The sequence below is a fragment of the Pinus tabuliformis genome, chromosome Q (genome assembly GCF_031772625.1).
Source record: "Pinus tabuliformis cultivar Carrire ecotype Pingquan chromosome Q, CPIR1, whole genome shotgun sequence".
NCBI lineage: Eukaryota > Viridiplantae > Streptophyta > Pinopsida > Pinales > Pinaceae > Pinus > Pinus tabuliformis.
Genome location: NC_142296.1, coordinates 620,003,124 through 620,023,512, shown reverse-complemented (window position 1 = coordinate 620,023,512; position 20,389 = coordinate 620,003,124). Strand labels below are relative to the sequence as shown.

At 36.2% G+C, this 20,389-nt stretch overlaps 1 protein-coding gene across 1 annotated transcript; it reads right to left on the bottom strand.

The window, feature by feature from the left end:
- Nucleotides 1-3,970: 3,970 nt before the first annotated feature.
- LOC149220967 (aspartic proteinase nepenthesin-2-like) lies at nt 3,971-18,970 on the bottom strand. The gene is made up of 6 exons (XM_089387269.1): nt 17,578-18,970; nt 13,063-13,116; nt 12,816-12,860; nt 12,630-12,703; nt 4,348-4,401; nt 3,971-4,096 (listed from the first exon to the last, which is right to left on the bottom strand). The coding sequence occupies exons 1-6, from the start codon at nt 18,968-18,970 to the stop codon at nt 3,971-3,973; spliced, it is 1,746 nt and encodes a 581-aa protein (XP_089243395.1).
- Between the last annotated feature and the right edge of the window lie 1,419 nt (nt 18,971-20,389).

Below are 20,389 nucleotides of genomic sequence, written 5' to 3'. Positions count from 1 at the left end.
TGCGATACATTATATTTATCGAAAATATCGACTACTAAGAAGCGATGCACAAATTTTCTTGATATAAATTATTTAGTGTTTAAAGATTGTAGTTCTTTTTATTGATTAAAATTATTGAGTGTTTTTAAAGTTCTTGTTGTAATAGAAATATATAAGGTTGTTTATTCCATAAGGCTTTGGGTTGATGGTCAATGGACATATTAACAAGGCACTCTCTATGAAATGGTCACTGATTCAAATCATTAGCCTAATAAAAAATAAAAAAACATAAATCTTAGAATGAAGGCTTTTGTGATTCATGATTAAAGAAAAACTCTTCTGGATAAATCACATCATTGTTTTAGGATCCTAAAACAGCGAGGTGATTTATCTGGAAGAGTTTTACTTTAAAAAACATAAAGTTAAACTTTTCATATTTATGTCAATAGGAATGTCTATTTTAGAACAGGGCTTCCAAAATTTTAATTTATCTATCAACAATTATTATGTGCATGGTAGGGATTTAACTTCCATGAAATATTTTTAGAGGTATGGAGAAATCAAAACTTGAGATTTATCTCCAAAGTAGTTATGTCTTTTTTTCCCTTTTAATTAAATTGATTAATTAAAAAAGATGTGACATGAAGTGAATTATGGTTTATTGGGCATGTTGTATTGATAAACCATGGTATTGTAACAAAGCCTATTTACAAGTTAATAATATCCATTATAAAGTGGGGGTAAATCTCCTTGGTTAAGAATCTTGTTCCATTTTTTTAAATGTACATATATTTAATTTATATATTACTTTTTTTTATAATTAATAATAATGATAATAACAATTTAGAATAATGAAATAATAAAAAAATAATTTACTTAGTTTTTTATGATTTTTTTTCTTTATTTTATTTTTATTTTAGTAATGAGAGATGCATACATGTTTTGATGTTTATTATGAATTGATACCTATGGATAACCTATGGATATTTACCAATCATTTAATTTATAATTTTGTTGGTTTAAAAGTTGTTAAACAACATAAAATTTTATCCAAACAATTTTTTACAAACAATTAAAATTATTGTTTAATGATTACCCAAAAAATGATTAAAAATATTTACACATATTTAATGTGCTTTCCATAGTATGGATATGGTTGTTAAACATGAACACCCACCAACATTGCCAGCCCGTTGTAATTTTAATCATTCTCTGAGGAGGAAATTGTGGCCAACACATGAGTACTTGAACCTCGAGGGTCCGTAAGATCTCCACTATTAGATTCACTGACTATGTAACCATTTATGTGAGCCACATGGGAGTATAGATTATCCAGGAAAAACCTTTGGAACTCACTTTGAAACATTCTCAAGGAGCTATGAATCTAAATGGGATTGTCGTTGAATCCCAACTTAATTCTCTAGCACCCTGGTGAAACATCATTGAAGTAGGTGGTCCACTAGCCCAAAGATGCACTGCCACCTCCTCCCCATATGCAATGCTAGGATACATATGTGCAATAGAGAGGGAGCACTTTGGGTATCCATTATAAATACCACGACCTACAAAATAATAAGAAAAGGAACTAGACACACCAACTTGATAGCCTAACCATAATCCCACTAAGTCATCACCAAATCTCCAAACGAATGGTTCAAATTCCACTGAATTGACAGGAGGGACAATTGGAGATTCACCACCCTCAGCAGATGCCCCAACAACCCAGTACCATGGAACACCATAATATGCCTAGATATAACACAAGACCTCAAATACAATACACAAACAAAGAAGGGAAACCAACGACAAGGTAACCCGACACAATTCTGATGAACTTCATCGGGAAAAACTCTCGGATCCTAAAAACAATGAACACTTCATATCTCAGGGAACCCCAAAGACTTGAACCCTCAAAACAAATACTTCGAAGAACAAGAATGGATCGTCGACCTCTAACCTCTACCAAGAACTGAACTTTAACAAACTCATGAACTAACCCCAACAATAAAGACCTACTCCTCAGGTATTGAAAGACCCACAAAGAAAATAACCCAAGATAGGGAACTAAAAATTTACACAACAGAAAATAATTAGCACCCTCATGAGTCCAACATAGAACCTAAAGCCTCACAATTGACAACAATATCAAATGCCATTAAAGCTTTGCTGTGACATACCCCCACTCCAGAGTACCAAGCTCACCCCTTCCTCAGAACCGACAATTAGCCAACAAATGGAGGTCAATGTCCAACCCTCATCTCCACTCCAACATGCTCCTACAATATTGAAATCTTCCATTTTCACACCCGTATAAAAATGCTACTAATTGTAAACCAACATACAACTTCGAATGGGCTCCTTCCAAACCCCTCCATGGTTTTAATGCACATTACAATTGTGACGTGGTGGACACAACTCCCAACATCCTCATCTCATCAGCATTGACACTCCAATTAGGGGGATATATATGATATATCCAATTTAATTAATATTATCAATTTATTGATCTTCAAAATAAATATGTTATGGGATGAATTTATCTTTCAATTATAAATATAAATGTATTTCATTTTTACATTAAATATAGTTAATGAGTTGTATATCAATTTTTTATAAAAATTATGCTTATAAGAGTTTGTTTTATTTAAATATCATTTATATATAGAAAATTAATGACCTTAACTTATTACAACTTTAAGATTATATAATAACATTTATTTTTTAGCATATATGTACAGACATATTTATGGGTCGTCGGGTCGTCTCACCCAATAGTGGGTTGTTGTTTCATTTGCATTTTTAGACAAAATGTACTTAGTTATTCTAAAACATCAATAGAGATAGAATTCATTTGCCTGTCATGAACTTTTATTATGGACATACATTTCACTAAGTATGTGACTCATCTTCAGGATCTTAATGTTCATGTCATTTTGTCTATGCATTACTGACAAATTATATTTTTTAAATTCCATTATAATAAGGTGGAAATCTTTTAATGATCTATTGTTAGTGGTGTTGAAAAACTTAATATTGTTGCTTTGAACTTGGCAATTATAATTTTTAAATTCCATGATATTGAGTTGGAAACCTTTTAAATGATATAATAACAATGAATTTGGCAATCTTTACTATTGTATTTTGACTGATGCAGGAGCATCCAGCTCAGGGAGGTCATGGCTGGGAGTTTGTCTCTTCTAACAGTTTGAGTTTCGTTAGTTTTTCATTTTCATTTACATTTCTAGGAATGGTTGTCCCAGCTAGTGTTAGTGTTTTGCTTACGTGTTTTCTTTTTCTTGTTAGTTTTATTTAAAATTTTCTTTTAGTTTACAAAACAAGAAAAGACAGTTATTCCGAAACCACTTAATGTAACCACATAATGTAACTGCTGGCAGTTTGCTAATTGTCCAGTGTTATCTACAAAACAAAGAAAGGAAACGACTGTTGCAATCTTTTGACCATCATAGAATTGAATGAAGAGAAGGCACATAAACATTTCTGAAGACAAACATCTGAATCCATTCATGTTACAGCTTTAGCATCTTTCCTATAGAGTACAATTAATTTATTTTCTTTTCTATAAGAATAATGAAGACAGATAAGTGAACAGTAATCACCAAAGAGAGGAGAGCACCCAGACAAGCGAACAACACAAACAGAGCGAGCTTACGAAGGGAACGAGAAAGCTATTACCCAAGAAAACAAGCTACAGGTACAAAAATGAACACGTAACCTTTTTTTCCTTTGCAAATTTGTAACAATCGAAACTGCTGTATAAATATAAATATATTTGTCAAAGCAAGCATCCACAGTTCACTGTTCAGAGACCAATACATAAAATAGAGTTGACAAAACTACAAACCACCATGAGGTCATTACAGGACCGCATTAATACAACCATGGTTACAATAGCAGAGCCATAAACAAAAACATATAGGAAAGCCACAGGCACAGTGAGGCCAGGGCACAGCAAGGCCGTAGCCAACCTCAACTAAAGACCCATAAAACCATACAGCAAAACCCTTAACCAGTCAACAGGAAAATACCAAGGAGCGACCCTACCCGGTTCAGGCGTAGGCGATAAGGTGAGAGGATGACAAACAAGCCCGTCGCTCACCTACATTGGCCAACAGGCAGGCCATTAGCAACGAAGAACAAAACCACAACTACAGTTACAAAACACAACCAGAAACAAAGGAAAGGGTTATGAGAAACTCATCAAGGGAGAGTCAAGCCCGTGCAAGCCAGAAGAGAAGCCACGGAACTAAGGTTGCAGTCACAGAGTTGCTCGCTGCCCACAAGGAGCAAAGATTGTCAGTGACGGAGAAAAAATGAAGCAGATAAGACTAGCACGGAGGGAGGACATACCTTTTGGACGACCGCTGAGTGAGAGCGAAAGTCGAGCCACTCCACAACCGCAACCTGTGTTAAAACAAAACCAGACAAACAGTCAAACTGTGAAGCAAGCGCATGGGGGATAGTCATGTAAACCAAAGCTGCAACTGAAAACACAACTAGAGCCGAGCGAAATTGACAATAGAGACCGATACCAACGGTTCAAAACCCGGGTCTCGAAACCAAGCACGGAACAGGGAGCATAGACATCATTTGCAGGTGGAAACCCTCACCAAGTTGCAAGCCAGGCACAATGGAAACGAAACCCTAGCAAAGAGACAGAGCAAATCCTCATTTCGTGAAACCGCAGACCTCACAAGCAACACAGCGACACAACAAATGGAATGAACAATTCGAGGTTTTAGAGGATAGTAAGAGCAGGAAGGAACGAGGCCCAAGGCCAGGACATATGTCCTCGTCACAATAAAACAACAATACAATATCATTAAAGTCCACCAACCACCGCGTTAATAAAATCCAATCAATAGTTTAACTCGAAGGTATTAAGGGTTGGACCCATCAAATTTTGGTATCAGAGTAGGTACAGTTAACTGTTTTTTTTATAAAATGGAAGCTAGAAGAAGAGGTCGTGGCAGAGCTATTTGAAGAGTGGTAGATGAAGGATTGAGGGAAGAGATTAGGATCCTGAATGCCCGTTTGGCGACAGTAGAAGCAAGAAGGAGAAGGGATCCGAAAGTAGGGGATGACAGTGAAGAAGAAGTTGTAGTTATGACAAATGGATCAGATGAAGAAGGAGCTGAGATCAAATTGTTAAGGTCAGTTTTGTTAGCTAGCAGTAAGCCAAAGCCTAAAATTTCGAACTATGATGGTAGCTTGTCCACAAAAGTGTTGTTGGACTGGATTAGTGAGTTAGACAAATATTTTGAATGTGAGGAGGTCATCAAAGATAGGAGAGTTAAGTTTGCTACCACCAAGTTGAAAGGACACGCGGCCTTGTGGTGGGACAGTGTCCAAGCATAGAGGAGAAGATTGAATAAGTTACCCATTAAGAAGTGGACCAGAATGGTCACCAAGATGAAGGGTAAGATTTTGCCCAAGGATTACCAGATTGCTCTGTATCAACAGGTGCAGAATTTGAAGCAGAGAGGAATGACGGTGAAAGAAGATACTGAAGAATTCTATCGGGTGAATTGGAGAGCTGGTTATACTGAAGACACCCCAGAAACAGGGAAAATTTTAAGAACCCCCCCTAAATTTACATGGATAATAAATGGGCGAATCTCCATGGTATATAGGAAAAATGGAAGGCGATTTTATCAATAATATGATATGTATATATAATTTTTTGGCAAATCTCTCACCAGGCATGGCGAATATTTTACTCAATTATAAAATCTTGTGTTTATTGAATATACAAATGAAATCATTGCATTTCTTTAAAATATCTTTTGAAATCAAAATTACCGAAATTACATATCGATAACCTAGTGGGTGTAGGAAAAAATTCACCTGTGCCATTCATAGAAAGCATGAGAAAAAACCTAATACTATATATAAAACCAAGAAAATTTCAAATTCAAAAAACCTAATACTATATATAAAACCAAGAAAAATTCAAATTCAAAAAGCCTAATACTATATATAAAACCAAGAAAAATTCAACTTCATCACTTCTAGGGACCTCGTAACCACCTTGCCAATACACAAGTATGTTCCTGTTTGCAATTAGAAAAATTACCCAAATTACAATCTGTTTACTCCACTTCTAGGGACCTCGTAACCACCCTGCCAATACACAAGTATATTCCCGTTTTCAATTAGAAAAATTACCCAAATTACAATCTATTTACTCGAGCATATGTTGGAAAGTTATAGAAGGATGAATAGTGCAATCAATCCATTCCTTTTAGCCCTGGATTTGTTTCAGTTTAAAACAGAAGTATACAAATATACTTGTCCAATGTCTATGCTTTAACCATTCATGTTAAGATGTTTTTACAATATAATTTCTTAAGTATATTTAATATCTTCATTATCATAAAAACCAACCTATATCCATCTTAACTCCACATCTACCACTCTTAGGGGGATGAAATCTATTTATCCCTCTGAGCACTTGGTAGACCCAGAATTAAGATGGATCTAAGATAGAATTTCCCCTTTAAATAGTCTATGCTCACATGAATACCATGGGTCAATACCATGGGTTATCATAAACCTAGAGCTTAAAAATTACTATTAGTAATTTATAAAAATTAATAAAATTAATAGTTGATTTTTATTTTATTTTTATTTTAACCAAGCTAAAATGTTTAACATACATTAAATTACAACATCCATTTTTACTCTTGATCGGATCAAATATTTTTCACTCTATGCTAGTTTGCATATCACAATATTTGATACCTCTCGGGGGTTAGTAGATGCAGAGTAAAGATGGATCTATGCTGGTTTAATTCCCCCAATTAAATAGGCTACATTCCATGTGAATACCATGGGGTCAATACCATGTGCCATTTTGGTGAATACCATGTGCCATTTTTATTTTTATTAATACTAATATTAGGGTTAATAATGTTTTTTTGCATGGTATTAATAACAATCTAGTCCATGGTATTTGTCCCATAGTATAAATATAATGTGACTTATGGAGTAAATATAATTTTTTTTTTTATTTGTTTACTATACCTCTCATTTATTTATATTTTTATTAATTTACCATACCGTTCATAAATACAAATATAATGTGACTTATGGAGTAAATATAAAAAATGTTTTATTTGTTTACCATACCTCTCATTTATTTATATTTTTATTAATTTACCATACCGTTCATAAATACAAGGTGACTTATGGAGTAAATATAAAAAAATGTTTTATTTGTTTACCATACCTCTATCTTATTTATATTTTTATTAATTTACCATATCTCTTTTACAAATATGGTATTTGGCCCATAGGATTCACTTAAATAAAACCTCTTTCTTGAGCCTTCATAAATAGAACGAGGGTTATGGACTAAATATAAAAAGAGGTTTTATTTATTTATGATGTGTCTAGTTTATTTATATTTTATTTATTTACCATAGCAAAGACGTTTTATTTATTTACCATACCTCCACTTTACTTATATTTTTATTTGTTTACACCCTTGCATGTATATAAGGTGACTTATGGAGTAAATATAAAAAATGCTTTATTTATTTACCATACCTCTCATTTATTTATATTTTTATTAATTTACCATACCTCTTTTATAAATATGGTATTTGGGCCTTTGGCCCATAGGATTCACTTAAATAAAACCTATTCTTGAAAATGGGCGAATGGATTCACTTAAATAAAACCTATTCTTGAAAATGGGTGAATGGAAGGTTGTAACTCCTAGTTTCAAGGGCTAAATTTACCTTTTTTACCCTCTCCCTTAAAATAAGGTGTGCTATTTGAGGTGATTTGTAAAAATGTACTATGATACAAAATATTCGCCCACTAAAAATTTAAAACCCCTTAATTTCACCAAAGGGCGAACATTCGCCCCTAAAATCACCCCTACCCAGAAAAGACAACAAGGTTTGTGAATGGCCTAAGGCTGGATATATTGGACAAGATAGGTATTCTTTCTCCAAAAACCATAGAGGAAGCATACCAGAGTGCCTTAAAGGCAGAAGAAAATATCGCAAGAAAGCAAAATTCCAGGAGAGGACGAGGAACTGGCAGAGGGAAAGGACAATCCTTTGGCAGAGGAAGAACTGCCAACAATGGTGAAGAGGGCAGCAGTTCAAAGACCTCAGGGACAACATAAAAGGAAGGTAGCACTAGGGGAGGAAGGCCATATCAGAGAGGTAGGGGAAATGGCAGAGGCAGAGGAGCTGCCTACCAGTGTTACAAGTGCCACAAGTGGGGGCACATGTCCTTTGAGTGTCCTGAAGGAGAACAGGCTGGTCAAAGAGGAGCATATGTTGCTCAGACAGAGGAAGCAGAGACACCACCTCAGGAGGTAGAGAATGTACTGGAGATAGGATAGTCTTGAACAAGGTACTGCTAAAACCGGCAAAGAAACAACTGAACAAACCCAAAGAAAGGCATTATTCCGGACTGTGTGCAAGTCACATGGCAAATGCTACAAACTGATTATAGATAGTGGAAGCACTGATAATGTGGTTGCAACAGAGATGGTGGAGAAATTGGGTTTAAAAAGATTGAAGAACCCTACTCCCTATAAGGTGTCGTGGTTACAGAAGGGTCACCAACTGCTAGTTGATGAGCAATGTGAGGTGGAGTTCCATATTGGCAAGTATAGGGACAAAGTGATTTGTGACATCATGCCCATGGACGTGTGTCATATTCTGCTAGGTAGACCATGGCAGTATGACTGAAATGTTGTTCATGATGGGAAAACAAACTGTTACAAGTTTGTCAAGGATGGGATTAAGCATACGCTAATACCCATCAAGGAAGAAGAAACAACAGAAATTAGTGGGACAAAAGTATTGCTGGTGGGTGGAAAAGAAATTTTGAAATAGATTGAAGATGACGAGGTAAAGTATGCTATTGTAAGGAGACCGAGAGTAGTGCTGTTGCACATTGAAATTTCTGATTTACCTGAAGAAATCCAGGAAATGTTGCAGGAATTCAGCGACATTGTGGTGGATGATTTACCAGATAAATTACCACCAAAGCGGAGTATCAGTCATCACATAGATTTCATCCCTGGAGCTAGTTTACCGAATAAAGCTGCTTACCAGATGAGTCCCAAGGACAACGAAGAGATCAGGAAGTAGGTACAGGAATTGTTGGACAAAGGCTTGATACAGGAAAGTTTAAGTCCCTGTGCAGTTCTGACAGTTCTAGCTCCCAAGAAAGGAGGCGAGTGGTGGATGTGTACAGATTGACGAGCAGTAAACAAAATTACTATCAGATATAGATTTCCATTGCCACAAATGGATGACATGATGGACTGCTTGAGTGTGGCAGCGTATTTTTTGAAGATAGATCTGAAGAGTGGATACCACCAGATTAGAATCAGAGAAGGGGACAAATGGAAAACAACTTTCAAAACTAATGAAGGGCTGTATGAATGGCTGGTGATGCCATTTGGGTTGAGTAACACCCCTAGTAATTTCATGCACTTGATGAACGAGATGTTGAAGGAGTTCATTGGGAAATTTGTGATTGTGTATCTTGACGATATACTGATTTTCAGCAAGACCAAGGAGGAACATTTTTGACATGTTTGATATGTTTTAGAGAAGTTGCAGCAAAACAAGTTGTTGATAAATCTAAAAAAATGTACCTTCTTTCAGAAGGAGTTAGTCTATTTGGGTTTCGTGATTGTAGAAAATGAGCTGAAAATGGACCTAGAAAAAGTTGCAACTATACTTAGCTGGCCATCCCCTAAGAGTCTGTTCGAAGTTTGAAGTTTTCATGGGTTGGCAAGTTTCTATCGCAAGTTTATAAAGAATTTTAGTGGAATCTGCGCACCTATGTTGGATACAATTAAGAAGGCAAGTCAACCTTTTCAGTGGACTGAAGCTGCAGAGAAGAGCTTCCAGATATTAAAGAAAAAGATCACTGAGAGGCCAATTTTGAGGTTGCCTGATTTCAACAAGCTTTTTCAAGTTCATTGTGATGTCAGTGGTACAACCATTGGAGCCATACTCAGCCAGGAAGACAAACCAGTAGCCTATCTCAGTGAAAAATTAAATGAAAGCAGACAAAAGTATACGTCCTATGACAAGGAGTTTTATGCCGTCATCCAAGCCTTGAAGCATTGGAGGCATTATCTATTGGGTAATGAGTTTGTCTTGTTTTCTGATAATTCTGCATTACAGTATGTTATGCAACAACATAAGCTGAATCAAAAACATGCAAAATGGGTGGAGTACTTGCAGAGTTTTACATTCGTATTGAAGCATATTAGTGGTTAAGCGAACAAGGTAGCAAATGCACTAAGCAGAAGAGTTCTACTCTTGCAGGAGAGCACGATACAAGTGTTGGAATTTGAACACCTGAAGGACTTATATCAAATAGATGCAGATTTCAAGAAGGCTTATGAAGCCTGCCAGAATCCATTGTTGAGGAACAATAGTCAATGGTTGGACTATAACTTGCAGGAGGAGCTGCTATTCAAGGGAGGACAGCTATGTGTCCCAGAATGTTTGATGAGGGAGAACATCATCTGGGAAAAACATAGTGGAGGTCTAGCTGGACATTTCGGCATTGATAAGACCTGGGATCAACTCAGTCATTTCTATTACTGGCCGAAGATGCGAAGAGACATGTAGTGGTATGTGACCAGGTGTAAGATATGTCAGTTAGAGAAAGGGCATAGTTAGAACACGAGGTTGTATACACCCTTGCCTATTCCAAATAGATCGTGGGATTCAGTCAGTATGGACTTTGTCCTGGGTCTGCCCAAAACACAACGAGGTTTTGATTCCATCATGGTGGTGGTGGACCAATTTTCAAAGATGGCACACTTTATTCCTTGCAGAAAAACCAGTGATGCTACCCATGTAGCACACTTGTTTTTCACTGAAGTCGTCAGACTGCACGGCTTACCCAAGTCCATTATTTCCGATAGGGATGTGAAATTCACAGGGCATTTTTGGTGCACCTTGTGGAAAAAGCTGGACACGAAGTTAAATTTCAGCTCCGCTTATCACCCACAGACTGATGGGCAGACGAAGGTAGTGAATAGAAGCTTAGGAAACCTACTGCGGAGTCTAGTTGGAGAAAATTCACGAATGTGGGATCGTGTACTTGCTCAAGCAGAATTTGCTTACAACGATTCACCGAATCGAAGCACAGGAAGTAGTCCTTTTCAGATCTTGTATGGAATGCATCCCTGAGGAGTGCATGAGCTGCGAGATTTGGGACAGTTAGAGAGAAGAAGTGCTGATGGAGAAGACTTTGCAAGAGCAATTAACAACCTACATGAGCAGGTGAAGACAAAATTACAGGACAACAGTCAGAGGTACAAACAAAAAGCAGATTTGAAACGACGGGAGGTACAATTTAATGTAGGGGATCAGGTTCTAGTGCATCTGCACAAAGAAAGATTCCCTAAGGGCGAATACATCAAGATGAAATTCAAAAAAATTGGACCTTGTAAAATTCTGCATAAGTTTTCTGCAAATGCCTATGAGCTGCAATTGCCTCCAGGTATAGGAATATCACCCATCTTTAATGTGGCAGATTTATTCCTATACACTACCAGTCCGGAAGAGAACAGTTCGACACAGCCAAAGCGGGACACCTAGGAAAGGAGTAGTTCATGGATGAGACAAATGCCTTCAGCTTAGCCACTTGAAATCGAAGGAATCCTCGATACACAGGTGTCCAGGCAGACTCGGGGGAAGGAGTACCTACAGTACCTCATCAAGTGGAAGAATCGCCATATTGAGGACAGTTCGTGGCTTGATGCATGCCAGATACAACAAGTAAGTTATTATATCAAGGAGCTCATGGACCGAAACCATGAATTTTCACCTACCCCGAGAGCCTGATGCAGGAGCATCCAGCTCAGGGAGGTCATGACTGGGAGTTTGTCTCCTCTAATAGTTTGAGTTTCGTTAGTTTTTCATTTTCATTTACATTTCTAGGAATGGCTGTCCCAGCCAGTGTTAGTGTTTTGCTTACGTGTTTTCTTTTTCTTTTTAGTTTTATTTAAAATTTTCTTTTAGTTTACAAAACAAGAAAAGACAGTTATTCATAAACCAATTAATATAACCACATAATGTAACTACTGGCAGTTTGCTAACTGTCTAGTGCTCTCTACAAAACAAAGAAAGGAAACAACTGTTGTAATCTTTTGACCATCATAGAATTGAATGAAGAAAAGGCACAAAAACATTTCTAAAGACAAACATCTGAATCCATTCATGTTACAGCTTTAGCATCTTTCCTACATAGTACAATTAATTTATTTTCTTTTATATAAGCATAATGAAGACAAATAAGTGAATAGTAAGCACCAAAGTGAGGAGAGCACCCAGACAAGCCAGCAACACAAACAGAGTGAGCTTACGAAGGGAACGAGAAAGCTATTACCCAAGAAAACAAGCTACAGGTACAGAAACAAACACGTAACCATTTTTTCCTTTGCAAATTTGTAACAATTGAAACTGCTGTATAAATACAAATATATTTGTCAAAGCAAGCATCCACAGTTCATTGTTCAGAGACCAATACATAAAACAGAGTTGACAAAACTACAAACCACCGCGAGGTCATTATAGGACCGCATTAATACAACCATGGTTACAATAGCAGAGCCATAAACAAAAACACACAGGAAAGCCACATGCATAATGAGGCCAGGGCACAACAAGGCCGTAGCCAACCTCAACTAAAGACCCATAAAACCCTACAGCAAAACCCTTAACCAGTCAACAGGAAAATACCAAGGAGTGACCCTACCTAGTTTAGGCGTAGGCGATAAGGCGAGAGGACGACGAACAAGCCCGTTGCTCACCTACATTGGCCAACAGGCAGGCCATTAGCAACGAAGAACAAAACCACAGCTACAGTTACAAAACACAACCAGAAACAGAGGAAAGGGTTATGAGAAACTCACTGAGGGAGAGTCGAGCCCGTGCAAGCCAGAAGAGAAGCCACGGAACTAAGGTTGCAGTCACAGAGTTGCTCGCTGCCCACAAGGAGCAAAGATTGTCAGTGATGGAGAAAAAACGAAGCAGATAAGACCAACATGGAGGGAGGACATACCTTTTGGATGACCGCTGAGTGAGAGCGAAAGCCGAGCCACTCCACAACCACAACCTGTGTTAAAACAAAACCAGACAAACAGTCAAACTGTGAAGCAAGTGCATGGGGGACAGTCATGTAAACCAAAGTTGCAATTGAAAACACAACTAGAGCCGAGCGAAATTGACAACAGAGACCGATACCAAGGGCTCCAAACCCGGGTCTCAAAACCAAGCACGGAATAGGGAGCATAGACATCATCTGTAGGTGGAAACCCTCATCAAGTTGCAAGCTAGGCACAGTGGAAAAGAAAACTCAACAAAGAGACGGAGCAAACCCTCATTTTGTGAAACCGCAGACCTCACAAGCAACACAACGACACAACAAATGGAATGAACAGTTTGGGGTTTCAGAGGATAGTAAGAGTGGGAAGGAACGAGGCCCAAGGGCATGACACATGTCCTTGTCACAATAAAACAACAATACAATATCATTAAAGTCAACCAATCACCGCGTTAATAAAATCCAATCAACAGTTTATCATTAACCCGAAGGTATTAAGAGCTGGACCCATCATTGACTCTCTTACTGGGCAAGTAGCTTTCTCCAACACATGTTCTTGCATTGGTCACCAACACAACATTTAATTTGGTTAAGTTTCAGTTCAATGCATCACAAATTCCACAATTTCCTCATTCAATTAGATGTTGTTGAGCCTGACATGCTTCAAGATGATTCAAATGTTTAAGGTTAGATGGTATTGAGTTTGGATTGCGCACTTGAGAAGGTAGTTGCACATGCCTTTGTTTCTAGTAGACTAGTTGATTGTATTACATTTAACATTAAGGTTTCTTTTTCACTCAAAATAGGTTATAGTTACATCACATGATATATCACAATTTTTTTAATTTATGTTCCTCATCCATATGCTATCCCCTTAAAGTGTTTCCTTTGCAACATCTAGTGCAATTGCTAGTTAAATATACATATCATAATTATTAAGATTTACAATTTACTAACTTAATTATTTACATATTATTGAGATTTTATATTTTGTTTTTATATATTAAATCAAAAGCTGCTTTGGCTATGAAATCTCTTCGATTTGGGTTTGTGGACACGAATATGATTCCAAAAATTGCTACTGTTTCAAACGAACCTCGTCTTTTATATCTCTTGGCATCAGATCGCATAAATAATTTGAAACATACTCTTTTTCGGGAGGGTCCAATTTGGTAAAAATATTTTGGGGAATTTTTCAGGAGAAAATTTATGCTTTACACGAACAACGAATCAGCTCATCTTGTTATTGTATATGTAGTTTATCTATAATATAGAGATTGTTAGGAGCTATTAATTCTTCATGTTTTGTGTTTATTGGTTCGTCATACAATTTATACTCTGGACTAATAACAAAATAACAAATTAGTTCATCTTATTATTGTATATGCAGAAATTGTTGTGGATATTAATTCTATCATATTACAAAGTGGCTCATTACATTGCTCACAAAATCGCTGAATTACATAGCACTTGCATTAAATTATGTGAGCTATAGGCTTTGCTCTGCTGCGTTGCATTGTGTTTGTATTTGATTTACCTGGAGCGGATTGGTTGTGTTCAGTGCAATTCTTGGAGAGGAATCCACAACTCAACTCCCTAACTCAAAATATTGCAAAAGGTCTGAAGCAGCAACCCACAACTCAACTCCCTATGTTTTATAATAAAATGGTGAATGTTTACAATGTTTTGATCAAGCAACGAATCTAATGCATCAACAATAAAATTTCATTTGTTTTTTATTGGGTAGAATATTTTCATCTTTAAAATTTTTGGCGTTATTTTGTGAGAGACTTATTTAGTTCTGCAACGAAGCCATTTTTAAGCTTGCTGGCGCCAATAGCTCGAGTCAACAATAACACCTCAGATTAACAGCAGTAAAAACATATATTAAAATCGATGCTTTCCATGCCCACGTGCAAATGCAAATAATACATCATTGAAGATGGTGATTTCCATCGCTGAGAGTCCAAGTGCAAAACTATATTTTTGAAACTGTAAGTTCAACTCAAAATCGTCATTTAAAAAATTCATGAACCTATATTTGAACATCGGAAAACAAACTCACATTTACTAAACTGACCTGCAGTATCTGTTTATCTTAAGCAAGCATTCGTTCCTCCTCTTTTCTGGCAAGTATGGATCCCACTTTCAAACAGACGTATAAAAAATTTGAAGGTGTTCGGTAGCCATGATAATCTATTTTGAGAAAGAATAACAACTACTTTTCCTATTCACTGGCATAACTGGGTGAGAATACACTGACATAACTGGGTGAGAATAGATGTAGCTTCGTCCAGGAAGCATTAGTATATTTTACCTGACACTCTTTCTCATTCCGGAATGAATTTCCGATTCACTCTGCATGGAATGTGGGGCCTATCATTCCATTATGATTGAAAAACCTTTGTTTACAGCGGACTCGTTTTATGAGGAAAATAATAGAATCGTTTCTAAATTTTGGTGAATTTTTTTTGGAAATCTAGATTATAGTTGTTGATTTTTAAAATTTTAGTATCTATTAGTTTTTTTTTATAGTGTTGAATCTATTTCTACCGTAAAATCACTTTTTTGAAAAAAAAACTAACCATTTTTTAAAAAAATGACAACATAAAAGCATGTGACCTAACATAACTAATCATCAAGATAAAGTACAACCTAATTAGTCAAGATAACTAACAGAAGCAAAGATAACCAACAAAGCATGTGATTTAAGATAACGAATCGTTGTGATAAAGTAACACATAATTAGTCAAGATAACTATCAAAAGAAAAGATAACCAAGAAACTGGTGGGACTACTTGCAAATTGATTCCAAACACCAACATAAAGGGTGGGACTACTTGCAAATTGATTCCAAACACCAACATAAAAATGTGATCTAATAATAATCAAGATAACTTAACACTTAAATAGTAAATAGTCAAGATAAGTGAAGCAAAGATAACCCACAGATAATCATCGAAAAGATAATTGTCAAGATAATTTAACACTTAAATAGTCAAGATAACTACAAGATAACGTAACACTTAAATAGTTAGATAACTACAACAAATATAACCAACAGATAATCATCCAGAGTCAGGATAATGTAACACTTAAATAATCAAGATAACTAACCGAAACAAAGATAACCAATAGATAATCCAAGTGGGACTACTTGCAAATCTATTTCAAACATCAAAATTCATATTGCTTGTATCCTCTTACGCTATCAAGATAACTAACCAAAGTAAAGATAACCAATAGATAATCATCGAGATAACCCAAGTGGGACTACTTGCAAATCGATTCCAAACACCAAAATTCATATTGCTTGTATCCTCTTACACTACAAGATAACTAACCAAAGAAAATATAACCAATAGATAATCATCCAGATAACCAAGTGGGACTACTAGCAAATCGATTCCAAACACCAAAATTCATATTGCTTGTATCCTCTGACACTAAGGTGTCCAATAAATAATCATTGAGATAACCCAAGTGGGACTACTTGCAAATCTATTCCAAACATCAAAATTCATATTGCTTGTATCCGCCTATGCTAAGGCTTATGGATGAAGACCTGAAGCAAATATAACCAATAGATAATCATCGAGATAACCCAAGTGGGACTACTTGCAAATCGATTCCAAACACAAAAATTCATATTGCTTCTATCCTCCTACACTAAGGGCATATGGAGGCATATGGATGGAGACCAAAGAAAAGATAACCAATAGGTGAGACTGCTTGCAAATTGATTCCAAACACTAAAGTTCATATTGCTTGTATCCTCATACACTATGGATGCGAAAGCAAATATAACCAATAGATAATCATCTAAATAACCCAAGTGAGACTACTTGCAAATCCATTCCAAACATCAAAATTCATATTGCTTCTATCCTCCTACACTAAGGGCCTATGGATGGAGGTATATGGATGAAAACCAAAGCAAAGATAACCAATCGGTGGGACTACATGCAAATCAATTCCAAACACTAAAATTCATATTGCTTGTATCCTCTTACACTAAAGACATATAAATGAAGGCATAAGTAATGACTCCAGAAACTTAAACACAACTAAAACTACTGGCAAATAAATTGCAAACACCAAAACTCCAAAAACTTGAATCTTACCATTCCAAACACCAAAAACTTAAATTAATGATAAAACCTTATATAACCCACATATTTTATCATTCACCTGCTTTACATTACATTTTCTAAAAGCATCTTTACGCTTTATTAACATTCACATGCTTCGTTACATTTTCGAAAAATATCTTTAAGTTTTATTAATTTAGAAAAGATAAATAGTTAATTGAATAGGAAGGATCTAATTGGCAAAACCATCGGAACAACTATAATTGTTCTCGACATACACTGATTATCTATACTACACTGCAGAAAATAATAGAAACTTCTTACCGCAAAACAAAAATATAGAGCAGTTCTACATCATATAGCCTGATCTACATTGAAGCACAGTTCTTCCGAGCAAAATAGAGCTTGTTATGGTGGAGATCGTAAGCTAGGTTGAAATTCTGCTGCTGAATATTTCCGAATATCGCCCCTGAACCCGCCCCCCCTGCAGATGAGAATGCAAAGCAAACTATATCATCCCTTTCTAGCTGTAGGTCTAGGAATGAATTATTTGCCGGTAGCTCATATGCCGCATCTCCTGCAAAGTGAAACGTAATAGCTGGAAGTTGGAGATCAGGCGAAGATCTGTAGCAGAGATCATAGCCTGCACCTGCAGTTACATTAACCGGCTTACTTGGAATGCTCGATTTAACGGCGGCGAGAAAAGGTATGTACGCCGGGTCCTCCAAATACGTAAACGTCGTTCCAGAATCAATAATAACACCCCCACTTCCATCAGGTAGAATATCGAAAGCACCCATGGGAATGGGCACTGGTTTGCCTGCCACGCTGATTCCAGTGACGTTAAGGTAGTAGAAGGTTGGGCCATAAGGATTACGAATCAGAGGGGTGACGCCAACGCCATTGCCAGGGGAAGGGAGGCCAACGTTTCCAAAGTAAAAAGGGGTTGTCTGTGAAAAATTATATATGGATCCTAAACAGTAGGAGAAGGTGTGGTTAATGGAGGATCCAATCTGGGAAACGAACGATAGAGGTCCTCTTCCCAGACCCACAATACCGGTGGAGTTGGAGAAATCGCCGCCCTGCCCGTCACCACAGCCGAAAACAAAGTGGTTAATGTGTGCCCATCGACGCGAACCGGCTAGTCTCGGTAGACTGAACGTCTCGTAAGATAAGTTTCCAGAGGTGTACGAAAGATCTCCATAACTGTAGTAATAGTTGCAGTGTTTGCGGTCAGCGCATTTTCCGCTCACAGCTGAGCAAAATTTGCTCGAGCAAGGAACCTTCCTGTAAGAAGACGATTGCAAGGGATTGTACATGGCGTAATCCTGGGGTACACAGGAATCGGCGCTACAAGGTTCGCATTGCGTCCACGTTAAGTCGCTGCCCGTGTCTACGATGAAATTCAAGTTCAGCGGAACGGGCGATCCTATCGCAACCTGCATCAGAAATTCTCCTTCCCCGGCATTAACCGGACTGTAGTAATGATTCTTGGATCGCCGGGCATTTCGGGCAATGAAAGATTGCAACTTTCGAAGCCTCTGGTGGCTTCTCTCAATAGCTCGGGCTACTCGTTGGGCAGGTGAAAGGTTCCGCCCGTCCAGTAACGGAGAGAGAGGGGAGTCTCTGCGTATGAGATCCACTCGTAAAGCTTCAAGGCTCTGCTTTCTTGATGAAAGACCAGTCGCGGCCTCCGCCGTCGGCCAACTGCCCAGCGATAAAGCGAGGGCAGCTATAATTAACACAACCCGTAAAATAATGCCAGGTCCTGCCATGGTCATTGAAAGGGCATAGACAAATAATCTCACGATATTGAAAACAGATTATCTCAATGGTATATATATATACAGACAAACTAGGGTTCCAGGATGAAGAGAAGAAAAGATTCTCTGAAGACTCAGATTGCAAATTGATAACGACTTCTTCATTGACAGTTTCTGAAGGAATTCCGGATTGATAACGACTTCTTCATTCACAGTTTCTGAAGGAATTCCGGATATCTGCAACTTCCAAACGTCAAGGAAATTCCAGATATCTCCACGTTCCAATCGTCAATTACATGCAGACTCCCTCTGTGAATGTCACACTCATTTTTATAACAATAATGATGATCTAACCATAGTATAAATGTCATGCAGATAAATCGATAATTTATGAATGGCATGACACATATTATAGTAAACAGCATAGTTACCAAATTCAAATGTGATTCGATTAAAAAAACAAATGGATGATCTAAAATTTAATAAGGAAATTTTTACACTCATTTTTATAACAATAATGATGATCTAACCATAGTATAAATGTCATGCAGATAAAACGATAATTTATGAATGGCATGACACATATTATAGTAAATAGCATAGTTACCAAATTCAAATGTGATTCGATTAAAAGAACAAAAGGATTGTCTAAAATTTAATAGGGAAAATTTTTAAAATATATATCGTGGCAATATTAATTTATTTTTAAATTTGAAAAAATTGAGATAAATTATAATTTTATTCAAAATAATAATTAAAATTTATTAAATTTTTTCCTAGCCATTCTTCTTTATTTATATTTAACAATAATGTTTTGTATATTTAAAATCATTTGAAAATAATAAGGGATAAATTGCATCAAATTTATTTGTATTTTAGATTGGAAAAACAAGTAAATAAAATCTATTAGTGACAACTTGAATACTGAAGTTCAATGTAAAGAATAAGATATTGTATATTAAAAGTAAGTTTCAAGTAATTTCCACATACTAAGAAATTTATGTGTCAATCAATATCTTTATCTAGATTTATTCAAGAATAAATATGTGCATATTAACCTTTGCAAACAAAAAAAAACCCTTTTAAATTTCACACTAATAACCCTTATTTTCTAGTGGCTAACAATATCTTTCAACATTGTAATCATTATCATCTTAAAAATTATAAGAATGAAAAAAATATATCTTAAAAATTTTACAACTTTTTAAATATAAAACTTACTTTCTGTTTGTATCATGTTTTAATAAGAAACTTACTTTTTCTGAGAACATAAAATTTCTATAATATTTTTAATTTGGAAATAACTATTTTTTCTTCTTTACATTATTTTAACATTTTTAATTTAAAAATAACTATTTTTTCTTCTCTATCTTATTTTTAAGGTTTTTAATTTAGGATTTTTTTTTTAAATAATGTTTTAATATAAACTTG